We start from the raw sequence: 27,309 nt of genomic DNA on the forward strand, positions 1-27,309 counted from the left end.
ATTTTCACCCTCCTGCTAACCCATTTCTCTTTGTCCCTTTATTATTAAGCATCATTTTCTTGGCACTGATGCCATATACAATTCAACACCAAAGTTGGAAAATTTTTAAAAGCAGCATATGTTTAGAATTCTCGATGCAGCGTTAAGTGTTCGCATACAGTTTTCAATATTTTCTCAGTTTATCCTATTAATGTTCAGTTTTCCTAGTAAGATAGAAAAATTTTCAGACAAATATTTCCAATTGGGAAAAACCTTGAGGGTAAATAATGACAAAATTCTCTTTCTCTTATTTATTAAATTTTTCTTTGACGCATAAATTGAAATACACTTATTAAAACGTAAATTGTTATGAATTTTATGTTTAAGTACAAAATGTTTTGTATAATGTCCATGTAACGAACGAAGATTACTACAAATTATTTTTACCATGCATTGTGGATGCTCATTGGTCAGTCTGGTTTTTTACTTCCTTGTACGAAGTAAAAAGGAAGTATTGTAATCGCGAAAAGTTTCAGGCAGCATATTTCAACGAAAATATCCATTTTGACCGCTTTCGAATGCAATTTAACGATGTTTCTGCGTGATATCTGTACATAAGGACAGAATAAAAGACTCTTTTCCTCCAAAAAGATTATAAAACTGCTTTAAAATGAATTCTGAAGATAATATTTTGTGGCGTCTGTACGAACGTCCGGCTCAGTGATCTCAGTTTCTTTACTCTTATATGTTTGTAAATTGTATATTTTTTGCTTTAAAAATGATTGAATTATGTTGTTCTTATCTTCCGGTTAAGGTTTTTATGCCTCTAGTAAATCTGTATGCAATATTTTTAGAATTATGAACAATTTTAAAGTTGTTCAAATGCCGCTAAGCCTAATAATTTTTTTGATGGCGGCCATTGCTTGTTTACATTTGAAACAGCAGGGTAGTGGAATTGTTGCCAATCTAGAGAAACGTAGCTTCGCAATAACAAAGATAACGCCTTCATTTATTATTGCGAATTAAATCATGCTTAATCCTTTCTCGAATTTTTTCGACGAAATAAGTGTTTAAGATTTACTTCGTAATTTTTAATACAGATATTTTGAGTTTTTATGTATTTTTGCCTTCTCGCGAAGTGAGAACTGAATTATTTGAATGTGAAATACTCAATCGTCTGTGAAAAACTGTTTCTTTTCTTTTTTTTTTTTTTCTTTTTGCTTAATTTCTTTTATACATTATTATAGTATTTGAATAGAAGACGATTAGATAATTTTTTAATTTAGTGACAACGATTAGATAATTTTTTAAATGATATAAATTTTGTGCATTTTGAGTTATAATATGAACGAAATATAATACTGTTAAGCGAAACTAGCGCCATAGTGTCGCCATGGTAAGCAAATAGAGTGAATTTTAAAGAATACATTTATTCTATTGTGGTTTATGCGCTGTCGGCGAAGTAGATTTAATTCAATCCAATAAGTTAAAAGAAATGCAAGAAAAAATGCGTATAATTTAATACTCCGTACAAGGAAGTCATGTGGTGTACACATCACATTTTTTCTTATTAATGAATCTGATAAATAACTCTACTAAACTTCCATATTAATTAAACTAAAAATTCCTTAGTAATGAAAACTATTATATTCTCAAACTACAAAAAGTGCTGTTCACATATTAATGTATTCACGAAACAAAGCGATTATTCTTAGTATAAAGATTCGTAACTAAGAGTATTTTGGGGGGGGTGGCAAATGCGAATAAAATTTAGTAAAAACTGCATCTCCTCACTTTTGTTAATAAGATTTTTTTCTCACTGTGAATTACTTAGTTCAATTTATACATTTTTCTGGTCCGTTATTCTATTCGTTTTAATGGTGATGAAAATAATGTGCACTCAGACTTCAAGTTGTAGGGTTCACTTGCCTAACTTCTGAGTTTGCAGTAATTGCACAGGAGAAGGGTTCTCTTTATTAACTCTTTAAAATACACAATGCGTGAACTCGACGCTAACACACTACGGTAACTTGGGCGGTAACTGAAGTCCCTGAACGAAACTAAAAATTCGAAGATATGCACAAGTGTTAGAGATAGGTTACAGGGCTGAGATAATTCCTGTTTCTTAACCCCGCGTCGAAACCAGTGGCAGCAAGTAAATGCAGTTATGCCATGCGAACCAGCGACAACTCCGCGACTACAAGATCACGCAACGGAAGTGACGACAATAGCCTCTCTCTAACTTTCCTACTGAACCTCGTTTTTAAACTCTTTCTTCCCATTCTTTCACGCGCGGTACCAATTTGAAATAATCTGGCTTTGACAATTAGGTGAATGAAGGCTTACATGAAAGACTAACAAATTAAATAAAATTGGTTATTTAAAATAAATATAAATCTCTAGAAAGCAATTAGAGCTTAAAAGCTTTGCAACAGTATTGCTTCGGGGCCTGCATTTGGCCCGTGGGCAGCCAATTTGAGACTAATGTCATAAAGGCATTATTTCAGTGATTCTCAACCACTGTGCCGCGGCACTTTTGTGTGCGGCCAAATTTTAGAAATGAGTTATAATTGGTTTAATTCTAGTATACGGTACACATGATAATTGGCGAAATTCGGTTTCTAAGACATTAATAAGCGTGCCAATAGTGGTATCCAAGCCGATTTTGGTGACGAAGACTTCTGTATTTGAATTTACTTAGAACGATGAGGAAGAACTCATTTCGCTTTCTAATAATCGAGATTTAATTTTAAAATATTCGGAAAAATCAATTAATTCAATTTGGATTAACATTAGATGCGATTATCCCATGATGGCCAAAAAAGCCTTAAAAATATTATTACAGTTTTCTACATCTTATTTGTATGAATTCGCATTTTCAGATTCTACATTTACAGATTCACATTCTACATTTAATATAGAAGACGATATGAGAGTAGCATTGTCATTGTTATGACCAAATATAAATTAAATTATCAAAAACATCAAGCTCAAATTTCTCATTAAAAGTATTCTTATATTCTCATAGGTGATAAAGACCAAAATTAACTTGTAATTAATCCCTTAATGAACGTACTGCTGTTTTTGTGGTAAATATTATTTTATTTTACATTCAAAATTATTATCATAAACTATTTTACACAATTATAGGTAAGTAAACAACTTTTAAACTTATCTTTTTCTTTGTGTGCCGCCAAATTTTGAAATCGCTAAAAGTGTGCCGCGACAAAAAAAGGTTGAGAATCAATGCATTATTTGAAGGATTGATCTCCAAAAGGATGAAGAAAATATTCAGTCCCTTTCCTGGGACTTAAAAAGAGATGCAGAATACGTAACGTAACTTCAGATAGGTGATAAAGACCAAAATTAACGACGGAACTGAAAATGGCACAGTAGCAACCCCTCCGTTCTGTGTACTCATTGAGTTTAAAAATGTTCACAAATTCTTGTTCTTAACAGATTTTCTCCGAATTACTAATGGCGAAAATGCCCGTTAACGCAAGGCGTAAATAGCACTTTTTTTGCAGCCTTGGTTCCGATTAGCACATTTGGTGTTTAAGAAATAAATCATTCATTTGAGTTAACATAGTTTTTGATCTTTCTATTTTTTTAGTCGCGTTTATATTTCATGCCTGGGATCTATTTTTATTACTGGAGGAAGATGGGATATTTTAGTTCTGCACCGTTTTTCTCATTTCGACTTAAATTTAGAACATTATTTCTTAGAAAAGGAAATATTTAAGAATTGTGCGGGTATTTTTCACCTGCTTAAGCGTGTAAAAATTTCTATGGAACTGAATCAAAATACATAGCAAAAGAAATGCCGTTTACCTAAGTCATGTTTAGACAATGTAAAATTTCAAGTTTAAGCAAACGAAAATCAAATAACGTAGTATACAATTTTCTCTGACGCAATATAGATGTACACGCACACAAAATGGGACAGTTCTATATCTCCCGTTTTACTGGGCCGACTGATAGAATTTAATTTGCTTTTTTCGTGTCACAAAAGCGCGACTTAGAATACATATTATATTTATGTACAGAATTGTTATAGCAAAGTTATTCTGACAGAAAATTGGACATTTTTTTTAAATGACATACCGATTTTTTTTTCATATTTCGATTGTACAACTCAAATTATGATTAAATATTAAATTTTGTAAAATTTGGTGAGAAAACGTACCAAGAAATCTTAGTGCATTTTTTTCAGTTTTCGCCGAAAATAATTCACTTGGCGAGATTCTTAATTTATGGTAACCTATTTTCCTTTTCCTTTCCTTATGCACAACCGGAAAAAAATGATTCATCGTTCATTCTTTCTAATAATTTTAACAAAGTTCACAAACTACATGTATAGCATTGTTATCGCTTATAACAAATATGTCAAATTTCAAAACTCGCTAATGTATACATTCACGTATATCTTACGAAATTTTGAATAAAAAGCTTTAATTTTTTACAGGTACGCTTAGAAATACATCTATTTTAAGATGATGACAACAATTTTATAGGTTATAATTCAAAATGTTTTCTAAAAATTGCAAATTTGAAAAACAAATCAGACACTATCTGCAAATTTTATTTGGATCAAATCTGAATTTCGATATTCAGAAGTAGGAATCAATTAAATTTAATATAAAAAGAGGTATCAATAAATATATGGCAAATTCAATTAAACCTGAGGAGCTAAAATTATGAGAGCTGTTTTTTTAAAAACTACTAGTGTCATTTTTACAAAACTTGGCACTTTGTCATAATTCAGGCGTAGAGTTGATATTTGAAAAAAATAACTGTCCTATTGTATGCCAGAATGCCTATGCTAGAACGATGCTATATATAAATCTAATATATATCATAAGTCGCGCTTTCGAGGTATGAAAAACATAGGTTAAATTTCGTCAATCGGCCAAGTAGATATAGAACTCACCCCCTTTTGTGTGTGTGTGTTTGTGTGTGCAAGGAGTACTTCGCTTCCTACATGTGTGGTTGCAATCAATAAATGTAAACCAGAAGTTTTGAGACAAATGGAAAATAAAGAAAGTTTCTGTAAAAATGTTTTACTTGCATTTGAATATTCCGTTACAATGCAGTAGGTTAAAAATACGAAAGGATTTGCTATATTGAAAACGGCTACATTATGTCTGCATCTAACGAAGACATTATAATATACTGGCTGTTTTACTCTTAGAGCTTTATAAAGAACTTTACGTATTATAAAGGCATTAAGCAGTCTTTTATAAAACGGTGTAGTCGGTGGCGTAGCTGCAGCTTTTGCATCCGAAGTGATCCGTTTGTCAGTCCTTAGCTCATTTTTGAAATAAAATTTCAACATTCTAAAGTGCTATTTTGCTCGTTTTTCTCTTAACAAATTCACTGATGATATTTTAGAGCAGGGATTCTTAACGGTGTTGGTATTGACCCCTAGGGATCGATGAAATTTTAAAAGGGGTTATGCAATAAGTGCAATAAAAAAGTAAAATACTAAAAAGAGGGAACAAAACAAACAAAAAAAGGGTACGATGAACGCAAAACTAAAATGGGTAACTGCTTCCCAACCGGGAGAGTGGTTAGCGATTCTGACTGCCGTACCTAAGGGCCCGGATTCGAATTCCGGTGAAGACACAGATGTTTGACAATGTATAGTGTCTGCGCGGCATGGGGCACTCTAAATATGCGGCTAGCCAAAAGTATTCTCGAGAGGCTGATTGTAAAGGAAGACGAGGTGGGCGACCCTCGGACCCGCCCTCTCGCGATGCTCTCCATCAAAATGAGGGGGCGGAACTGAGCAAAGTCGTACTGTCACTTCTGTGGTGCGCAAGCCACGACAGGTGCAATCGTGCACTGCCACGATGAATTTCGTGGGCTTACTCTGATGCTACTGTCACACAAATAAGATAAGCCACAACATCAGCAACAGAATGGGAAACAAGAAACACGCTGAACATTTTGAACGAGGCGCTTTAAGAATTAAATCAACTCAGTTTTGTGCCAAATTTTAAACAAAATATGCCTCAATACATCAAGCACTGCCGACACAATTATTAAAATCAAACTTTTGTGCAATCAAAATGTGTAATATCACCAATATCAAAGTGTAACTGTAATTATATTTTTGTAGCCTTTTGCTTTTCAGATTTTATTAGTTCGGTTTTGTTCTGTTCTTTTATTAGTATTTATGAATCTTCAAATATTCTTATTAATTTCAAGTATTGGTAACTTGCAATCTTCATGCTTTGCAATCTTATACTTTTCACATGTCTTAAGTCGGTTTTGTTTGTCTTTTTCACCTTCTGTAAACCAATATTTCCAAAAGGCTATAATTACCTGGCAAAAAATTATTCCTCTTCCCCACAGATGGCACAATTTAATTTCATATGGTCCTCTAACAGCCTAAAGAGGTGAAATTTTTAATAAATGCCTGCAGTTTTCACTTTCTGAGTTTTCAAAACCGTAATAACCACAAATGTAGCTAGCTTTCGACAGTAATATGTTTTATTAATATAGTCTGGATTATTTTTACTTTTTTCATGTATTCTCTTTTTAATTTATAATCATACCTTTCTTTATCTGGCCTTAAAAAATTTCGTCTCAAATGATAACAGAATATTTTTCCTCTCGAACCAATTTCTCTTTCCTCTATATGCCTTTTCGTACCTCAGCTTGATATTTCGTCCTGTGGGCAGAAAGATGTAGCGAGTGCAAAACAAAACATCTGTCTATTTTGTCTATCTGTCACTTATATGTCATACAAAATATATCAATATAAATATGTCAATTCAGTATCTCTCAAATATCACTCAGTATATGTCGCGTAAATTATTGCTAGAATTCAGCATCTATAGAATATTAATTCATTCCTTTGCGAATAAATTTTAATTTAGAGTAATTAATTACATTAAAATCAAACAAGAAAAATTAATTCTATTGAAGTAAATAACTGGCAACTTTTAAACATGTATAAAATTGAATATATAATAATATCTAATTTAAGGAACATTTTACTGAATTTAAGTCTATTAAGATAAAATTAATAAATATCAAAACAAGCTAGACAAAAAATAATAATAATAATAATAATAATAATAATTCTGAAAGCTTTTAGATTTTATATTATTACGCCCAAAGGGCGTTTTTTCAACATTTTGTGAGATGCTTTTATTTATTAAATATCATGTTTTCCACACCATAAAATTCAATTCAACAGCAATATGGCAAAATATTTTTCAAATTGAGCATATCTTTAAAAATTCTGATACACAGTCTCGCACGCTGAAGATTTTTTTTTTTTTTTTTTTTTTTTCCCCGAACAGTGTTGCTACTTCCCACTTTGAAATCGTTGAGTTTGTTAATCAAAAATTCGTTAAATTGTTACAAAATATGAAATCGAAAATAAACCTAATTCCAAATTAGGGATTCCAGATGCCCATATTCGGTGGAGGGTTACGTTATTCAAAATTTGTTGGCTCTAACTACCGTTGTTTTATCACAGTGCGAGAAACATACATACATTATGCAAATTCTTCATTATTTAATTTCTTTAAATATAACACAGGGCGATAATATTTGGTGGTAACAATTTCAAAAGTGGAATGTTTTCGACGAAAATTGAAAAAACGAAATTAATAGCCTTTCTGGGATAACGCCCTTTGGACTAAAAAAAAAGGCAAATGTTTCGAAATAAAAATTTCTGACAACCGCTTAGTATTTGCAATGAGCAGTTGCCAGAAATATTTATTTTCAAACACTTCCTTTGTTTTCTAATTCTTTATCGAAATTGTTCTAAAAATGTATAAACACCTTCTGTACGTGATAACTTTAATGAATCCATTTCACGGGTCCAGCTACTAACCAATAAGAACAGGTAGGAAATTGCGTTGACTGTTTTTAAAATCGTTTAACTTCTTAATCAGTACAAGGCAGATTATATATGAAAGTTAAATAAATGGCAACACCCAGTCGCATGGACGTGCCAGTGTCCCACTTCCCACAGTGTCAACTTTGCTTTTAAATAGCTGAGTTTGCTAGATTAAATTTGAAAGATTATCTTACATTTCCCCGAATGACAACGTACTAGAGCGCCGGACCTAATTCTTTTTTATTTCAATCAGTGGAAACATATTTAAAGTTCTGAATTTCTTAATAAAATTTCCTTCAATTCGCACAAAATATGAATTAAATAAAAAACAAATTCAAAGTTCGGTTTCTTAAGTGTATGGTCGGCTGGTGGTCTACGTGTAATCAAATTTTGTTTGTTTAAGTGCTACCATTATTCCACAACGCGAAGAACATACATACATATAGATTCTTCACAATTCAATTACATAGATTATATACTGAACTGAAAATTCCAGACGATAATGCAATTTACTTCATATTATCATTACATATATTTTGTTATTAAACAAAAAAAATGAACTTTATTAGCCCAGAAGGTCAATTAATTTCGTTTTTGCATTTTGCATTGAAAATTTTAAATGTCCGCGGACATTTGTAAAGTGAAACGCGTTTCACTTTACAAATTGCTGCCACTAAATATTATCTCCCTGTGTTACATTCAAAGAAATTAAATAATGAAGAATCTGTATAAATGTATGTATATTTCTCGTACTGTGATAAAACAACGGTACCTGGAGCCACCAAAATTTGAATAACGTAATCCTTCAACGAATATTGACATCTGGAAGCCCTAATTTGAAATTTGTGTTCTATTATCGATTTCATATTTTGTCAAACATTAAAGAATTTTTTATTAACTCATGGATTTCAAAGCGAGCAATGGCAGCACTGTAAGGGGGGGACTTTTTTTTCTGCAGCACGCGAGACTGTGTACCGGAAATTCTAAAGCTATGCTCTTTCAAATATTTTGTGGTATTGCTGTTGCAATGAATTTTATGGTTTAGTTGCGAAGAACATGATATTTAATAATTAATCGTAACATACAAAACGTTAAAAAACGCGCCTATGGACGTAATATAAAATCTGAAAGCTTTCCGAATTTATTATTATTATTATTATTATTTATTTTTTCTAATTATCTCATATTGGTGAAAAGTTAGAAGCATAAACCGATGTTCTTTCACTGAAAAATGTAACTGAAAGGAATAACGTGCAAATAAAAAGAAAAATGCAAGCAAAAAAGGTTACGCTAAGTAAAGCTTCTGAGCAAGAAAAGTCTTTCAACGTAGTAAGGTAACTCGGTGTTTCTCGTTCTATATATAGCTCGTAACAATTTCCGCGTCACTAGTCCAACTTCTTTAGAAATAAAAGAAGGTTTGAGAGAAGTTTCATAAACGTAAAGCAGAGAATGATAGTAAAATTTGTTATTGATTTTTACGTAAAATTTTAATAAAATGTTTAATTATGACTTCAAAAACACTGAAGTGTACACTATTGATTTCCTTGTAAGCCCTATTAAAGTATGCACATTTATTTTTATTTTTATTTATTTATTTATTTATTTATTTATTTTTTACTGCACTCCATTTCAACTTAATTCTTCGATTTTCATTAGAGATATATTTCTCATTCAATCAAGTACGTTCTCATTTCGCGTTAAGGCAGAAATACATAAAAACTAGAAAATCTTCGTTTAATTGTAAAAAACAGAAAAACTGAAACATTAAATACACTTAAAAGCTGTTAAAAAAAACAATTTTAACAATTAAAATTAAGAGTTTTTAGGAGAAAGCAAAGAATTCGGCCAACGGGCAGGAAGAAAAAATTTTCGATACACAAAACTGAAAGTTAATGGTTGGTCCCACTGGGCAAAGAGACCGTGAAGTTGGTGTTCCCGCTGCCTATTCTAATAAGAATTTCAAATGTAAAAAAGTGGCGACCTCATTGGGCCTGGTGCTACTTAAACTTTTAAATTCTTGATAATTTTACAGCTTTGCATGCAGATACTCTATTCTGTTCGTGCGTATAGATGTCACGCACAAAAAGCGTTTAAATTAATTCGAGAGTGGTCAAAATGGATATTTTGTTGGAATTATGACATCTGAAATTTTTCGTGAGTACAAAATTACCTTTACTTCGAACACGGAAGTAAAAAGTTTTCGTTAAGTTTTCTATAAATAAAGAAACTATTAAAAAACTTTTACTTGCACATATAAAAGTAAAATGTGTTTTAAATATTTTCAACAATTTTTTAATAGCCTGCCAATCAAATTACTTTCATTCCCAAAATAATATATATATATTTTTTTTTCATTTACTTGTGTATAAACGAAAGCGTTTATATACACAAAACAACATTCTTTGTTTGTTTTGACAAGCTGCAAACTAAATGAAAATTATTAATTACAAATTAAATAAAAACTATTATTTAAAATATTTTCATTTAAACTAAATTTAAAACACAATCATTAAATTAAGCACAAATAGTTTAGTGATCTCTTATTTCTTATTTCTTCACAACTATAAAACAATCCAACTAAAATTCGTTAATACAATGTTTTGCTTGGACAAGCAACACATTTTTTTTAATATTAACCAGCTATAGTTAACAAGTATGTAACATAAAATCTTACCTTTACTTAAAGACATGGTTGTTGATTTGATAGACATGTTGCCGTTTTATTCGAATATGCCCTAAAAAAACAAACAAAAACTTTTCAAATACTTAAAATAAGGGAAGCATAAATTTATGTCCGACATTTCGTGACACTAATAAGTTTCTAACGCAACTGCGCAAAAACAGGTAAAATTTAACTATGTCACTGGAAAATAAACATTAAAAATTCGTTGTGGATGACATATGTCGTTTCATGAAGTTTTAGAACATCAAATTAATTGCGTTATTCAGTTAGGACTTCTTGGCACCTGATCCAAACTTCTCTGACTCACAGGGCGAGGGAAAAAGGATAAAATTTTTTTTAAAAAAAGGTTATATTTAGCAGACGACACATCATGGAATTATTTCAAAACAAAATACTAAGACTCTGTGTGATGACAGTTATAGACACTTGTTAAAACAGCATATAAGATTTTTAAATAAAATTCTCCTTAGAAAATGCTTTCTGAAGCAGACGACAATTTTTAAGAAATTCGAACTGTTTTAAAATATTTTTAACACAAAAATTTGCTCTATAATTAATGAATGAATGAATAAATTTGAATTATATGCGAGTTAGTTATAGGTATAATGCATATATTGGGAAAACAACTGAGTGACTTCAGTATTTATACATTTAAAACTATTTCAGAATATTTTTTTTAAATTTATTTAACGCGATTGAAAAATTTATGTAGCGGATATTACGAACATGTTGAGATATAATTTAAAACATAGGCGTTTACAGAGGAGTTGTTAAAATAAAAGATTATTATTTCCAAAAATAAATAATAAAAATTATCTATTTAAGAAAGATAATGTTTCTTATAGGAACCTTTACCTAAATAAATGTTTATATCTATATAAATATACATTAAATAAGAACATTTTCGGATCATGGCATCTTTGTAGAATTAAAACCGAATTTTATATTCAGGTTCCCTTGACCACCATGCCGTATCTGACATGTTATACCAGTTACCCTAAGTTATCTTTTTAGTTGGTCATTCTATTTTCTGCAGAATATTAGTGTTTTACCTCTTTAAAAAAATGTTATATTTGCTTTCGATGCTTAAAATTATTCTTAAAAATTATGATCTTTTGTTACTATGAATATTATAAACAACTGCCATGTTTTACTGATGCTTTCACCTAGAGTGAAATTTAGGTACTCTTACTCATTTTTAATATTCAGTTGATATTAATAGATTTTAGTCTAACAAATAAAAACCATTCGTTAAACTCAGCTCTATAGAAAATCCTACCGAAAACATTGGAGCCCATAAGAAAAAGTAATGATACCTTTAGAAGGCATTCCTGCTTTATTCTCAATGCATTACATATAATTATGCATAATATATTTCTATTCTCAGTACGTAAAGTATATAATTATGCATAGTGTATTCCTTCATTATTCAAAAGTAATTTCAATGCATAAAGTACGATAATTATAATTATGCTAAAGTGTTGTAAACTATATTTAGTATACTTTATGCAAGTATTATATGCAAATAATTCTGCATAAAGTATTCTTTCATAATTTAGAAGTGTGTGTGTGTGTGATTATGGTAAAGCCTCGAGGGCTATCTGCCTAAGAGGAGGGATGCCTTCGTGGAGGACTTTCTAAGGAAACTGGCTCGTATACACGTTACACATGGGGAAAACCACGAAAACGTCCATGCAGCCAGCCCGTTCGCGGGATTCGAACCTCGGACCGAACTACCAGTGTTCAGCGACTTTACCGCTCGGCCGCTGGTGGGCCTTCATAATTTAGAAGTAATCTCATATGCAGGTAGTATACAAAGGAATACTTTATGCAAATAATGATGCATGAAGTATTCCTTAGTAATTTAAAAGTAGTCTCAATGCATAAAGTATGATAATTATAGTTATGCATAAAGTATAAATATAATTTATAATACTTTATGCATAATTATAATTATCATACTTTATGCATTGAGACTACTTTATGCGAATATATAAAGGAATAGTTTATGGAAATAATTAAGCATAAAGTATTCCTTCATAATTTAGAAGTAATCTCAATGCATAAGGTATTATAAATTATATTTCTACTTTATGCAAGTATTATAAAAAGGAATACTTTATGCGAATAATTATACGTGAAGTATTCCTTTGTAATTTAATCTCAAATGTATTTCTTCATGATTTAAAATTGTAAAGTATGTTCCATTGTAAAAAAAAAAGTTTTTTAACTTAGTTTATTATTTTACCGGAAAAAAATAAAAAAATTATCACAGTGGCTCACATTTATTTTCGAATTTTTATTTTTTTGAAATTTATTCCCATACAACTTGTATAAAATATTGAAACACAGCCCCCAAAATTTTTTCTATTTTAAGCCTGGCTTCTTATGAAATAATATCATCAAAATATTCTTTGTAATAAAATAATTTATTCAAAAAGTGTTATCAGTAATCTACGTAATAATGTAGATACTTGAAACGTTTTGGTGAGATATTTCGACAATGTTTACTGTTTGTTTGTTTCTTTTTGTCAGAAACGAAAATACATCACCAGAATTATCACTTGCATTTGAAAATTATTCCTTGTTTACCGAAATATATCACCATATCTGAAGTGAGCATAGTAAGGCGCAACAAATTAAAAAAAAAAGGTTCTGTAAGAAATCTAATTATTCATCATTTTAAAATGGCAAAAGCATCCAAAATATCCAAAAATCGTTTCAGTATCCTTAATGTTATAAAACGAAGGGAAGTGTGTGAAACTTTTGAAAAATCAATCAGCTTTATATTCTAACGAACGAAAAAGAATCAGAGATTTATTCATGAAATATCAAACAAGAGCCAAAAACTAGAGAACATAGATATAAATGGCGGTCAGCAAGAAGAAAATACTTCATGGAAAAGGAAGCAAGGAAATTTTGCCCGGAGATTCGCTAAGCAAAGATTTATACCATATTGGGAAAATGTCATATTTGTAGACAAATCAAAATTGAATATATTTGCTTCCGATAGGCAAATTAGTCTATGGCGAAAAGCGAATTAACCATTGAATCTGGTCTGCGACCTACGGTTAAACATGGGGGTACAGACATAATGGTTTCTAAATGTTTTCCTTCCTCTGGAATGGGAAATTCAGTCTTTTATAGAAAATAATATAGATTCTTAATGAAAATCTGAAAGCAATTGCATGAACATTTGGAGTGCAAATCAGATTCAAATTCTATCAGGCTAACGATGATAAACATACACCTTTAAATGTTCAATTGTAGTTATCGTACAACTGTCTTGAAGTTATTAAAACTCATCGATATTCTCCAAGTTTAAATCCTATCGAATGGACTGAGTTAAAGAAAAGAAAAAGGAAATATGATATTTCTTCGAAAGCTCTATTGAAAGTAATTCTTAGAGAGGAATGGGGGAAAAGAAAAGGAATTCTTCGAAAGCTCTATTGAAAGTAATTCTTAGAGAGTAATGGGGTGAAAAGAAAAGGAATATTCTTACATTAAAAAAGTTAGTTGAAACATTGCCAAAGCGCATGAAAAGTGTAATTTTAGCTAAAGAATATTCCAACGCATTATTAATTGTCCAGTTATTTCCCTTTATTTTATTAAAGACACACTTATTTGTTCCTAAAGTCCGAATATTTATGTGAGTTCTTTTTCAGAACTTTTAATAAAATATATTTTACCAAAAGCGTTTGGAATATTATTTTCAAAACAAGCAGGTTTTGAAATAGATGATCATCAGTATAAAAATTAAATAAAGCTATTTCGGTAACATTTAATAAATTATATTTACAAATAAAACTGAAATACACAAGTGTCCGAAAACATATATGAGCCAAAGCATTCTACACTGTTCCGCAAACTTTCTCAGATATTCCAATAATTATGAGAGGACATAACAATAAGTTGCTGTTTTTCCAAAATGTAAAAGGTTCGATTTAATGAATTTATATCACATCGATAATATTTAAACAAAATTGCAACTGTTATATATTAGTTTCAGAGAAAAGTTTTTGTTTTGGTCGTTACTTCTATAATTCATTATATTAGTATATAAAATACCTTTCACTTCTGAAAGTTACTCTCTATATAATATTTTATGAAATAAAACAGGAAAAACTGAAAAAAAGAACTAACCTAATTTTTAAAAGGATTTTGGGATTTTTAATGTTTAAAATTATTAAACACTTAAATATGTGTTTAATATAAGCTCTGAAAGAACTGATAAATAAATCCGATTTAATTTAAGTCATAAATTTGTTCTTTCATTTGCATTAAAATAAAAGAATTTTATTTTTCTTAAAATCAAACTTTCAGTATTTGTTCTAAATTATGACACTAAATCTCAATTTCATTATTTATTATTAAAAATTGATTATCCTGAAGCTACATTTTACATTACAGTTCTGCTTAAAAATAATTTTTTAAGAGATTTAAAGCAGTTTATTTCAATCCATTTCAGTAAAAATGCACAGCATTTATGGAAATGTAAACAAACGCTAATTTAATAAAAAGGGAACAATTTTTTTTTTTTTTTTTTCCAAACCATTCGCGAAAAGAGATTTGGGAAAAGAAAACTGGAAAGCAAAAGTTTTCACACATCGGAGGAAAGCATTCTAAACTTACCAGGAAGAGAAAAAGTTGTAACTGTTACTCCTCGAGATCGTCTGCTCTGACAGACTCTTTCGGAATAAACTCCTCACCAAAATACCAACTGTACCGGATGTGACGACGCAGTTCGAAGACTGTGAGGTTGACAGATACCTCGACTTAAGCGTCAACGCTCCATTTACCTACAATTTCGCCTCTGAGTTTGCTTCTACGTTGCTGTAAAAGACCCCCGATTCTTTTGCACTTTTGCGTTAGCCTTCCAGGTTCAACAATGTATTCCTTTGTCGCAGGTTGTGTTATTGTGTCCTTCGAAATCGTTCCCTGCCGATTTTCTCTAAGGTGAAAATAGATTTCGAACTCAGAAACCTTGTAGTGTTTGGCAGTATCTCTGTGTTAAGGAACTGGATCAGAATTCGCTTTCAGATTTCTAATTACTAATAGTTCAATGGTTTCTAATTACTAATAGTTCTAATTTTATATAGAAAATTATGTTACACAATTGTACATTTGGTATTAGCCCCGTTTTCTCCTCAGGTCTGCAATCAGAATTTCTTCATTTGCAGATTTCTTCTTAATGGAAAAAATCTTAACACATGTATGTTTCCTCACACTTTGAAAAAACGGCGGCACTCAGGGCCACCAGATGTTGAACACACGTAACTCTCGATCCTAACTTATGCACCTGGAAAGTTTAAATTTTCAATTTCGAATCTGCATTTTATTTATTTTATGTTTGGGGCTAATTTAATGAAGCTCTGATTAACAAACTCGGAGATTTAAAAGCGATATGTTGCACTCAACAAGGCACAAGACATTTGCTTCATATCTAATGGAAAAATCAGCTGAACAAATTTAATTAAATTAAAAGAAATTTTAAAAAAATCTGAAAGGTTTCAGATTTTAAATCACGTTCAAAGGGGCGTTTAGTCCAAAGGAGTTTTGTCCCTGAAGAACTATTGTTTTCGTTTCGCGATTTTGCGTTGAATCACTATAAATGTCCGTTTATCATTTCAAAGTGTTGCCACCAAATGTTAAGAGTCCTGCATTATATTTGAAGAAATTAAATAATGAAAAATCTGCATAAATGTATGTATATTTCTCGCACTGTGATAAAACAACGATACATAGAGCTAACTACGAATATGGGCATGTGGATGACCAAATTTGAAATTTGTTTTATTGTCGATTTCATATTTTGTATAACAAACTCAACGATTTAAAAGCGAGCAATGGCAATATTCTGTGAAGAAAAAAACCTTTTAATCTCTAGGGCATGGAACTGTGTATCGAAAATTCTAAAGATATGCTTATTTTAAAATTATTTTGCAACATTGCTATTGGACTGAATTTTATGGTTTAAATGCATAGAACATGATATTTAATAAATAAAGGTAACACAGAAAACGTTAAAAAAAACGCCCCTTTGGCCATAATTTAAAATCTGAAACCTTTCAGATTTTTTGTTCTGCATCCGCAGAAAGTTTGTAGCTTTGAGATCCAGATTAAAGCTGTTGTACTGTACTTTTAAATGACTTAGTTTGTTAATCAACAACAGATAAGTTAAATGTGAAATTAAAAACTAAGTATCTTGCACTTTGTTTGCAGTGCAATATGAAATGCAGCTTATTTCGTAATGTGGCAACACATTTATTTCAAATCGTCGAGTTTGTTGCTTAAATTTCAAAGACGAATAAATACCTTGCACTTTGCTAAATGGCGACACACTGCTTTGTAATTCGCTGAATTTGTTAATCGAACTTTCATTAAGTTCGCTCAAAATGTATTATAAACAAAAAATACATTGGAAATTCAAAATTAGATTTCGAAGTATAGAATGACTTGCTTTGGTGGAGGACTACATGTGTTCAAAACATTGTTGCTCTAAAGGTTGCGCTGTTTTTTGCAATGTGAGAAGTATAGATACATACATATCAATTCATCATTATTTAAAAGAGAAACAAACAATAACTATATTTTTGTCAAATAATTTTGTAGCATTTTTATTAGTTTCTTGGTTACTTAAAAATTTCATCAACTGCATTTTAAACCAATAAAAATATATTGTAAGATCGCATGAAAATATTTTATTTAACCACCACTATGTTTTAAAAAGGGTTAATTTCCCACTGCTTTTAAATTCATAACCACCTGTTCTTGTGTATGTGATTTTATTGTTTATGTGAAATGGTTTGAGGGCAAAGACATATTATATTTTAGTATTTATACTCTGCGTAGTATAGTACGATTGTTGTTATTGTGAGTAACCTCACTTGTTTGATACCGAGCAAGACCACGAAATTCATCCTTTCAAGATGGCAACCCAATTTTGAAGGATAGCACCCTGGGACAACAGGTCCAACAGTCTTCCCTGCAACCAACCTCTCCAGAGGGCTTTTGGCTCATCCTATAATTAGAGTGCCTCCATGCCACATAGATACTACACATTTACAAACATCCATGCCTTCTCTGGGATTCGAAGCCAGGCCCTTCGGTACAGGAGTCAGCGTCGTTAATCATTATCCTGGGTGGGCAGCTCTTAGTAAGTTGACTTATACCTTTATTTTCATTCATTTTACTTGTTAGACATCATTTTCTTCGCATTTACGTCAGCTACAATTCAATTAAAAAAAAAAAAAAAACTATTTAAAAGTAGCATACTAAAGTGTTGGCATACATTTTTTTCTCTTTTTCATATTTGTGTGTAATTTCTTTTAAAATAATGCATGGTGTGCCATACAGTGTTTTACATTTACTATATAAATTCTTTAAAAACAATGCATGAGATGCCTTTCGTATCAGCATTCTTTTATTTGAAAAGTGATACCTGCAAAAATGTAAGGATCCAGATTAATAGCACCTCTGTTGCTAAAAGCGTTTTCTCCCATTTTTAACATACAGTAATTAATTAAAGTGTAAGCCCTTTCTTCGGAAAAAATCCAGTTATCTGAATGGGGTCTGGTCCCAGTCGATTCATAAGCACATGCTCATGGTATCGAGGAAAGGAGGAACTACAAAATGGTCTTAAGTATTCAGGAAAGGGACACCATATATTTTCCATGGCATGCATGATGCAGCTAAACCAAAACCGAGAAAGAGAAGAAATAAGTGGCCTTTAGGCCTTTGAAAGTCTTAATCTGGCATTGTGTGTATTTCTTTTTACTGCAAAATGTGAACTCAAATTGCACAACATTTTCGGATAACCAGTCTACAGTGTAAATCGAGGTTACCTATATTTTCATTTAAAATGCACCATCACATGTATGTATACACATAATCAACAAAAATATGTCTAACAGTCATCTTATCCTTAAATACTGATTCTAGACATTTACTTTCATATTACAACATTTCTCAATTGGCTTCAAGTTTTTATTCAATAATTTACATTTTAAATATTCATGTTTTTTCCAGATTGATTACCAAAGGCATTAATTCATCATAATGTCATTAAGTTAGAGAACGAATACACAAAATTAAAGAAATCACAAGTGTAATTTTGAGAGTACAGTTTTACAATACACTATTTAGGCAAGATAACTCTTTTCCTAAACTTAAACAAATACTATATCTTGAACCATATCAGTTGTTGAACACCCTTTCTATGCATTTCCATTAAAATATATTCAGGAAATGTCTTTAGTAAAATATTCATTTAAATAACCTAAGTTATGAATCAATAAAAGGTAAATTATCCATATTATGACAGAAGTTTAAAAGCAAGTTCAGGCATTAAGGATGCAATGCCTTCCTTTTGAAAAATGCTTTACATAGCGAAGAGGACACTGACAGATACTGCTGAACAATTTCTTTAAAAAATTCACACTTCAGAGTACAAAGTCTATTACAAAAATGAGGAATAAATAATGGGCCATCTGAAAAGCTCTGCATTTTTTAATGATAAACGCAAATGAAGCAATATAATAGCAGAAGAAAATTTCATTGTGACAAATAAGGCCCATTTGGTTCTATGAATTTTTTCCATTTCTACAGCAGCTGGAAATTTCTTTTTTAAAAAACTCATTAGGTTTATTTTTATTAAATTATCACAGTGCTGTTTGACACTCTTCAAAGTGGTAAACTCCATGTCATTTAAAGAATTTTAAAGTGACCTGGAGAGGAAAATCCAAGGAGGCAAGGTCTCATGAATATGAAAAAATAAAACAAAACATCCTAGCCATACTCACCAAAATATGAGGCTCGGCATTGTCATGATGGTTGAACAGCTAAGTCAGTTTTGGATACTTTGCTTCAATTTCTGCCTTTAATGTTGTCATCTGGGAAGAGTATTCCAAATTTACCGCCTGATTTTGCGCCAAAAATGCACAGTATGGAATTATCTAGTCTCACCACATACTCGGAATGTAGGCTACATTTGATGTTGCTAACATACACTGGTGTGCAAAAATTAAGGACAAAGTCGAAAAATTAGCATATCAGCTGAACAAAGAGGCAGAGCGGACAGAAAGACCAATCAGGAGATTAAGTAAGGTGATGTACAGTAGCACATGCGCAGATATGCAGGTAGACGTAATGAGTAGTATAAAGCATGTTGTCGGTGTAAGATCAGTATTTCTGGCAAAGAGATTGCACGCCGTATAGCAGTTAAAATCACACCGAGTTGCTGCCTCAGCAAGAAATGGCGAATAATCAATCTGTTTGACGACATCTGGATGCTTTTACCCGAGGTCGAATCATTCGGAAGTTGGAGGAAGGCCGCAGTGTGACAAGTGTGGCTGCAGAGTTCGGAATTGCTCACAGCCTCATTTCACGACTTTGGAGACAATTTCAAACTACAGGAACAGCTATCCGGGGGTTTAGTAGTGGTCGTCCACGAAGAACCACAACCGCAGATGACCGGTATATTGCCTTAGAGGCCAGAAGAAACAGACGGCAGACAGCAGGAGAAATCGCTAGACACACGACACAGGCGACTGGACGACCAATATCGCGTTTTACTGTGGCCAGAAGACTGCACGGTGGTGGCCTGTTTGCACGACGCCCTTTACGGTGTGTACCTCTAACGCCTCCCCATTGGAGAAGGCGTTCTCTGTGGTGCCAGGAACACCGGAATTGGAGAGACAATGAATGAGGAGGAGTACTCTTTATAGATGAGAGCAGATTCAGTCTGAGTAGTGATTCTCATCGCATACTCATCTGGAGAGAGTGGGGAAGCCACAATCACCCCTCGAACATCATTGAAAGGGACAGGTATGGAGGTGGCGGTGTTCTCGTTTGGGGAGGCATCATGCTTGGTAGTCGTACAGAGCTTCACATCTTCGACACAGGTTCAGTCAACGGGACCCGTTATTGTAACGAGATTCTTCTTCCATATGTGCGTCTTTTTAGAGGCGCTATGGGTCCGCAGTTCCTTTTCATGGACGACAATGCACCATGTCATCGCACAGTAGCTGCCGAACAGCTCTTAGAGAGTGAGGATATTGAACATATGGATTGGCCGGCACAATCTCCGGATCTCAATCCCATCGAGCATGTATGGGATTTTCTAAGCAGACGCTTGGCAGCTCGTACCTTACCACCAGTAACGATTCCAGAGCTTCGATTGGCGCTGCAAGACGAATGGGCAGCAATGCCTCAACAACTCATTAACACCCTCATTCTCAGCATGGGCAGACGCTGTGAAACCTGCCTAGCAGTCAGGGGAGATCATATCCCCTATTAAAGACCGGATGTTTCTTGCTGGACACCCATCACAGGGATGTTTCTGCCTTCAGTCGCATTGCCCTCCATGCTACTTTTTCAATAAAGCTTCTTTTTATCCCTCTGATTTCTCTTTTAGTAAGTGTTGCTTACATTACTCATGTCCTTACGTATTGGGGATCTTACGGTATTAAATGTGTTGATTTGGAAAGCTTTTGTACAAAGTTATATTGAAAAAACCGTCTCGTCCTTAATTTTTGCACACCAGTGTAGATTCATTTGAATTACCCCAGGACTGTTTATTATTATTTCTTTCATTATTGCATACTTTACTTTACTTATACTAACTTTTCATCTCCAGCAATGAGCTGTTTCAAGAACAGATTTCCTTTATTCCTTTTCAGCAAAGAATCACATGCTGAAAACTCTAGCAAGCATCTTCTGCTCTGTTAAAGTATGGAAAACCCGTACATCATGATAGTCTAACATAGTCAATTTGTTTTTATCCATCTGCTTCAGCCAAGGCCCCTCCTTATCAAAAGTAACAAAATAATTTGAAGAAAACACTCTTTAATTTGAGGGGGGACAAGCATTCTGGATGATGCAGTGCTGTTATGTATGTATATATGATTACTTAGTTTGAAAACATTTTATGTAAACTTTGTTTACTAATAATATATTTCCCTAGTTTGTGGAGGTATTTGTATTAGAATGGCTTGTTTATCATCTTTCCTCCATATATCAAAATGTTCATATTTAAAGTAGTTTTGTTTATTTGGTTTTTAGAAACATATTGTGAGTACAAACTAGATATTTCCTTACCAACTTTGTTAGTTTATAGAATTCCATTTTTTGTTCTTTGGAACATATATACTACACATTGAAAAACAAACCTAAATTTTAATATTGAATTATCAGAAACACTTCAAAATATGCTTTTATAAATGGTAAACCTACTTTTAGAATTATGAAATATCTCTTAAACTAACTAAAAAATATCAGACTTAAACATCAGTTGGATAAACTATCCTAAATAGTATCAGAAAATTCTATGCAAAAGTATCAATAACAAATCAATCCCAAGTAAGATGCATTTATTCATAAACATAACAATTAAAAGAAATACTGGTGAAAAGTTGCATACCAAAACTTTATTACATCAAATTTAATCTGAATAACAGTATAACTAAGATCATGAACATAAATTACACAGAAAATAAAGAATGAAATAAAACAGCTGAGAGAATATTATGATTGAAAATCTAGCTAATATAAATAATAATTATGATGCTAACTGTCCCCAGCTCCATATTAATTCTTAGGTGCTAGAATTTATTTATGTTGCCTTTATTTATCAAATAATTTAAATATTCATATAATTTTTTGGCAACAATTATCTACATTTGTGATCCAATGGTAACTTGATACACATAACAGTTTGTGAAAAAGTATTTTTAAAATGTACAGTGTGTGTGGGGGGCAACTCTCTATTCATACAAATTAAACACAAACATAAATCACATAAAATACTACACAAACTTTTCTATTCCATCACTATACTCATAACTTCAATCTAATCATAAGAAGAGAAAATATATTACTAAGACAAGGAAATACATTATAAGAGCAAAAATATAAGAACAAACTCCATCACCAAAAATTCTGTGAATTAGCAATTATAAATAAAGGCACAATAAAATTTTAAAATAATGAAAATTCATTAAGAATATTATATAATTCATCAACTATAGAAAATACAAATGCATAGCCTACTCAGATTATATCTAACATGATCTGTATCAGAATCACTTAAATATACATCATTACTTACGCAGTTCATGAAGCACAGCATTTTGCCACGTAAAAACAAAATTGCACGTTTGTACATCATTGGCTCAAACCATGTAATGGATATTCACAAATAATTTCATAACTGGCATACATATTCCAAGGGCCAGCAATTTTACATGGACTTGGAAGAACCATTTAAGCTATGTAAATTGCTGCTAAACTTGGCAACATCAGCAATGAATTTACATTTCAGTTCTCCTATTTTAAAATTACAAACCTCCATCATCGACTGCCATTGACTCAACTCAGTATGTCAATGAAGTATTTGCATAGTTCCCAAAATAACTAATCTTGCATACCATTCCTTCGAATCCTTTCAACAATACAAGCAACATTTAATACTTCTTTCAGAAATATGTTCAGTTTAAAAGAAAACACCAGAGGAAAGAAAGGTTATCACGTGTCATTTAAATATTCCATTTACAATGAATTGATGCAATATCTTTCATGTACCACAGGCTGAAGACATATAAAATTGCATCTGATGATGCTTACATTAATGTAAAAAACAAGTATGAAACATTTAGGCAATAAAAGATTAATGCAGACCCATATTATTTAAGCAGTCTTGTTAGATAGTACTAATTACTCTAAAATCCATGGACATAACAGAATCTTATATTAAAAACTATAAGCATGCAAAGAAAAATTTTGAGAGTTCTTATACACAGTACATCATACAATAGAAGTACGGTACCGTAATATATTCTTTTTAGAAGGAAGAATGTAATATTAAGCTTTAATAAAAGCTCATATTTCATGTTAAACGAGAAACATAAAAATAATGAAGTAAATGCAATAAAAATTGTAACAACCACACAGATATCAAACATTTCTCCCACTGATATATTTCCTTGGCATTTTAGAAATTTTTGTATCTGTGAAAATCAACAGGTTTTCGCTGAATCACTTAACTCAGTTTTCATTAACATCTGAAGCTTAGCTTCATGGTTTTAAGCTAACATTATTAGGAATGAGTATTAACTAAAGACTGATTTTGACAGTGTCCCACACAGTTTATAAAAACAAAATACATGCAATTCATTAATATTGCATACAGCTTTTAGCTGCTACTTTCAAGAGCAGACATTTTGTAAAGAGGTACAAGTAAGCAGTACATAATAGGAATAAAAGCTAATTCTGTTAATGTGTTAGGAAAAAGAAAAAAAAAGGATTTGCTTAATTGAATTTGTAGTATTCATGGGCAAGGGAACAAATGTAGCAATTTCCGCTCCCCACGGGAACTGAGCAAAAAATTGTTTTTGTATCAATGTAATACTGCATTGTGATCTGCTTAAAGAGGTTATCACATCTAGCGATGGTCCCTGCTAGACGGGACTTTTCTGAAAAATGAGATTCTGGTAGCACTGGTTTAAACGGGAGGATTCCTAGAAAAAACAGCTGCGCTGGAAGTGAAGTCCGGGCTACGCAGGATTTTTTTAAACCTGGCCGTAAATGTTTCAGCTGCAGCTCTGTCCGGTGTAGATCAAGACCAATCAGACAAATGTTCTACTTCTGAAGGTTCACATGATTCCAATCTGAGCGATAATCGATTACTGTTTGGCATTCAAATCTTTGTACTAAGTGAAAATGGTAACCTAGCTACGTGGGTTTCCTGGAAATGTGCAGGTCTGAGAATTGTCCCTTTCAATGTCCAGAACAGCCGAAACATAATATGATAGGGGTTTTAGAACCTACGAAATTGAATAATGTTGTAAACATTTATGTGATTAGTTACCTTTGTAAAATTGTTTTGCAGACACCCATGTTTCCTTTTGCTTTCGTTATTTACTTTCAATATCTTCTAGGGGATATATTTATCAAAATAATTATAAATTGGTTTATGGTACAATTAAACTTAAGTGTAAAAACAAGGAGATGATTTTATTCAGAGATTATTTTTTTTATATAAAATGCTAAAGCTATACATTTAAAAACAAAACACACACACATACACTTTTGTACAAGAATTGCAGTTTTCCACAGGTACAAGTAAGCAGTTATTTAAAGTCTCAGCCAGAAATGACAAAAAAATGCAGTGTGCACACACAAAAAAAGATCCTTCTGGGGTTGGGGGGGATATCCTTTTAAAAGCATAGAACATTTCATTGTACTTGCAATTCCTCTATTTAGTACAATTTTTTTTTTTAATAAGTTTCTTTCTTTACCAAAAGTTGCCTGAAGACAAAGAGTAATGCAGATGCTGCTACATACAAAAAATATTATGCTGAAAACTGTATCATTCATGATATTTAACAGTGATTCAGGAGCAGCTATTTTACTAATAATTGCCCGAAAACAAATGATAAAAGACAGACTGGTTCAAAATTACAATATGCATTTTACAGATTCCTCATGTATAAAAAAAGTCTTCTTTTCAGAATACAAATATACACTTTGTTATTACAAACTACATGAATTAGTGCTGTCCTGACAAAAATGTACCAAAAAGGATAACTGTTTTACTGGAATATGAAAGGAAGCTTAACAGTAACATGAAGGAAAAATTTTCATACTACATTTTAGACTTCCATAAATGGACAGTCTACATTAGCAAACTTTCTCCATAATAGATAGTTCCTGGGAACAGTATGTGTAGTTTCATATTAAATTAAATATTAATAATTCATAAAGATACACGTATTTCGAATGCTACACAATATGTTGTATTTATTCCACATAGCATAATTTTCATAAAATCTCAAATGTTTTAATTATTTTTCAATTCATTTAGAGATACAATAAAATGTATTATACATTTTGAAAACAGCAGAATTTTCACACATATTTTAAATAAAACAAGGAGTAAATATATTTCATGCAATAACTCCTTGCTTAACGTGCACAACTGACATGAATGAAAAAATATTTAAAAAAAGGAAAATAATACAATATAGATTAGAATATATAGCACAAAGAAAAGAAACAAATTGATGAGTCATGACTCTTTTTATCTTTCCTATGGAAAATGGATGAAAATAACACTCTTTCCTATGGAAAATGGATGAAAACACTAAATACGCTGTTAAAATCGCTTTGATAAATGCAATTTTACTGTATTTCAAATTCTCCTAGGTGAGATTTTTTATAACACAGGATAAAAATTACCAGATGTTTAATTGCCTCATACTTCAGTACTTAAATTTAAACAACAAATTTAGGCACAATTAATATCAATTTATTTTGCAATGCCAGAACAGACAAGCAATTAAAATATATCTCCATCAGACAATCTTATTATGGCTCAGAATGGAAAATAACAAGTCCAGAATAGAACAAGGATGAAGGTATCACAAATGAAGGGGTTCTCTTGAAGTAACATAGCTTGAGCATAATTGAAATATCTAATAGATATTTTTAAATATAGCCAGTTTATCACAGAGAAATAAAATAATTAATTAGTATTGCATTGCATGAGCTTTAATTGCATAGTTCTCAATGAACTACGCACATTATATTTCGGAAGCAGATTTAACATTACAAGTACAAAAGAATATTCTTTTCAAAAAAAGATTGAGAACAAATATTTTATCAATTATTTTCCACATTAAATGATTCATATTATTAAAGTGTTTCTTATTCCAATCATTCTAACATAAGTACGTTGTAGGTATTATATATATATATTACCAATTTTTACAGTCAAAGAAAAATTGAAGCATCTTATTAATGACATAAAAAATTACTCTTATTGCAGGATGAAATGTGACACTTCTGCATTTATTTAGTATGAAAAACGTTTTTCGATGAATGATGCAAATGAGCAAACTGCAAACAAAATATACGAAAGCCCGAGTAGCATATCTGACAATATGTCCCTTACATATAAAAGCACTCGAAGCACATGAATATAAGCCTTTATGAAGTTTTATGAATGGTTAAGTCTTAGTATGTGCAAATGAATACATGTGAAATCTTGAATTCGAATGATCATTTAAGAATACAATTCAAATAAGGGAAGACAATTTGTTTGCAATGTTATAATATAGTAAAATAATAATAATAATAATACAAGCATAAAAAAATCAACGACAAAGTACATTTCAGTTCATGAATGTATTTAATATATTCTACAAAAACAGCAGCTACAATCATCTTTTTGTAACACTGTAGAAGTATAACAGATATTAAAGTTCATTATGAAAAGAAATGAAGATATGTGGCTATCAAATAATGTAAATTTGTGTGCCGTAACACATTAAAAATTTTGTTTTTATCTCTTGCCTAGTAAAAAAATTTCTGACGAGCAAAGAGAACTCCAAAATTTATCATTGCATGCAAAAGAAAATGAGTCACAGAAGTTCATGTCTGTGATCGATTTTTTCCATGTCGTCCTTCTTTGTGTTTTTTACTTTCTTTGCCCTCTTTTTTCGATTTAGATTTTTTCTCCTCTTTTTTCTCAGATGGTTTAACATCTGAATCTGTTGTCTTTTCCTCTTCATCTTCATCCTTTTCCAACTCATCATCAGCATCGTACTTTTTGCGTTTGTTTGAACGCCCACTGCGGCTTCTATCGCCATCTGACTTCTCTTTTTTTGTTTTTTCAGTTTTCTGTTGAAAAAAGTTACATTAAAAAGATAAGCCACATTTAAAACATTTCAGATAGTAGAATGAAATTAAGGATCCAGATTCAACTTTTAAAATTTTACTCATTTTTTTAATT

General features: G+C 31.5%; 2 protein-coding genes and 1 long non-coding RNA gene across 6 annotated transcripts in view; 1 reads left to right on the plus strand and 2 right to left on the minus strand.

Annotated features, from left to right (window-relative positions):
- Window positions 1–15,293, minus strand: part of LOC118200338 (protein Obscurin-like) — a 500,451-nt gene extending 485,158 nt beyond the window's left edge. For all 4 annotated transcript variants that reach the window (XM_085822284.1, XM_085822292.1, XM_085822266.1 and 1 more), the window contains exons 1-2: window positions 15,153–15,293; window positions 10,512–10,572 (exon numbers count right to left, since the gene is read on the minus strand). In XM_085822284.1, the coding sequence (XP_085678410.1) occupies window positions 10,512–10,548 (37 nt within the window). In that variant the 5' untranslated portion in view covers window positions 10,549–10,572; window positions 15,153–15,293. The remainder of the gene's footprint in view (window positions 1–10,511; window positions 10,573–15,152) is intronic.
- Window positions 15,294–15,370: 77 nt separating this feature from the next.
- Window positions 15,371–21,493, plus strand: LOC118197155 (uncharacterized). The gene is made up of 2 exons (XR_004759531.2): window positions 15,371–17,676; window positions 21,200–21,493. It is a non-coding gene; the product is annotated as an uncharacterized LOC118197155 (long non-coding RNA).
- Window positions 21,494–21,872: 379 nt separating this feature from the next.
- LOC118197154 (hepatoma-derived growth factor-related protein 3-like) overlaps window positions 21,873–27,309 on the minus strand; it is a 68,861-nt gene continuing 63,424 nt past the window's right edge. Inside the window, exon 7 of the mRNA XM_035368654.2 lies at window positions 21,873–27,197. Within this exon, the coding sequence (XP_035224545.1) occupies window positions 26,949–27,197 (249 nt within the window). The 3' untranslated portion in view covers window positions 21,873–26,948. The remainder of the gene's footprint in view (window positions 27,198–27,309) is intronic.

Source organism: Stegodyphus dumicola, chromosome 1, assembly GCF_044657685.1.
Source record: "Stegodyphus dumicola isolate Sdum_Otavi_A_Nest chromosome 1, ASM4465768v1".
Lineage (NCBI taxonomy): Eukaryota > Metazoa > Arthropoda > Arachnida > Araneae > Eresidae > Stegodyphus > Stegodyphus dumicola.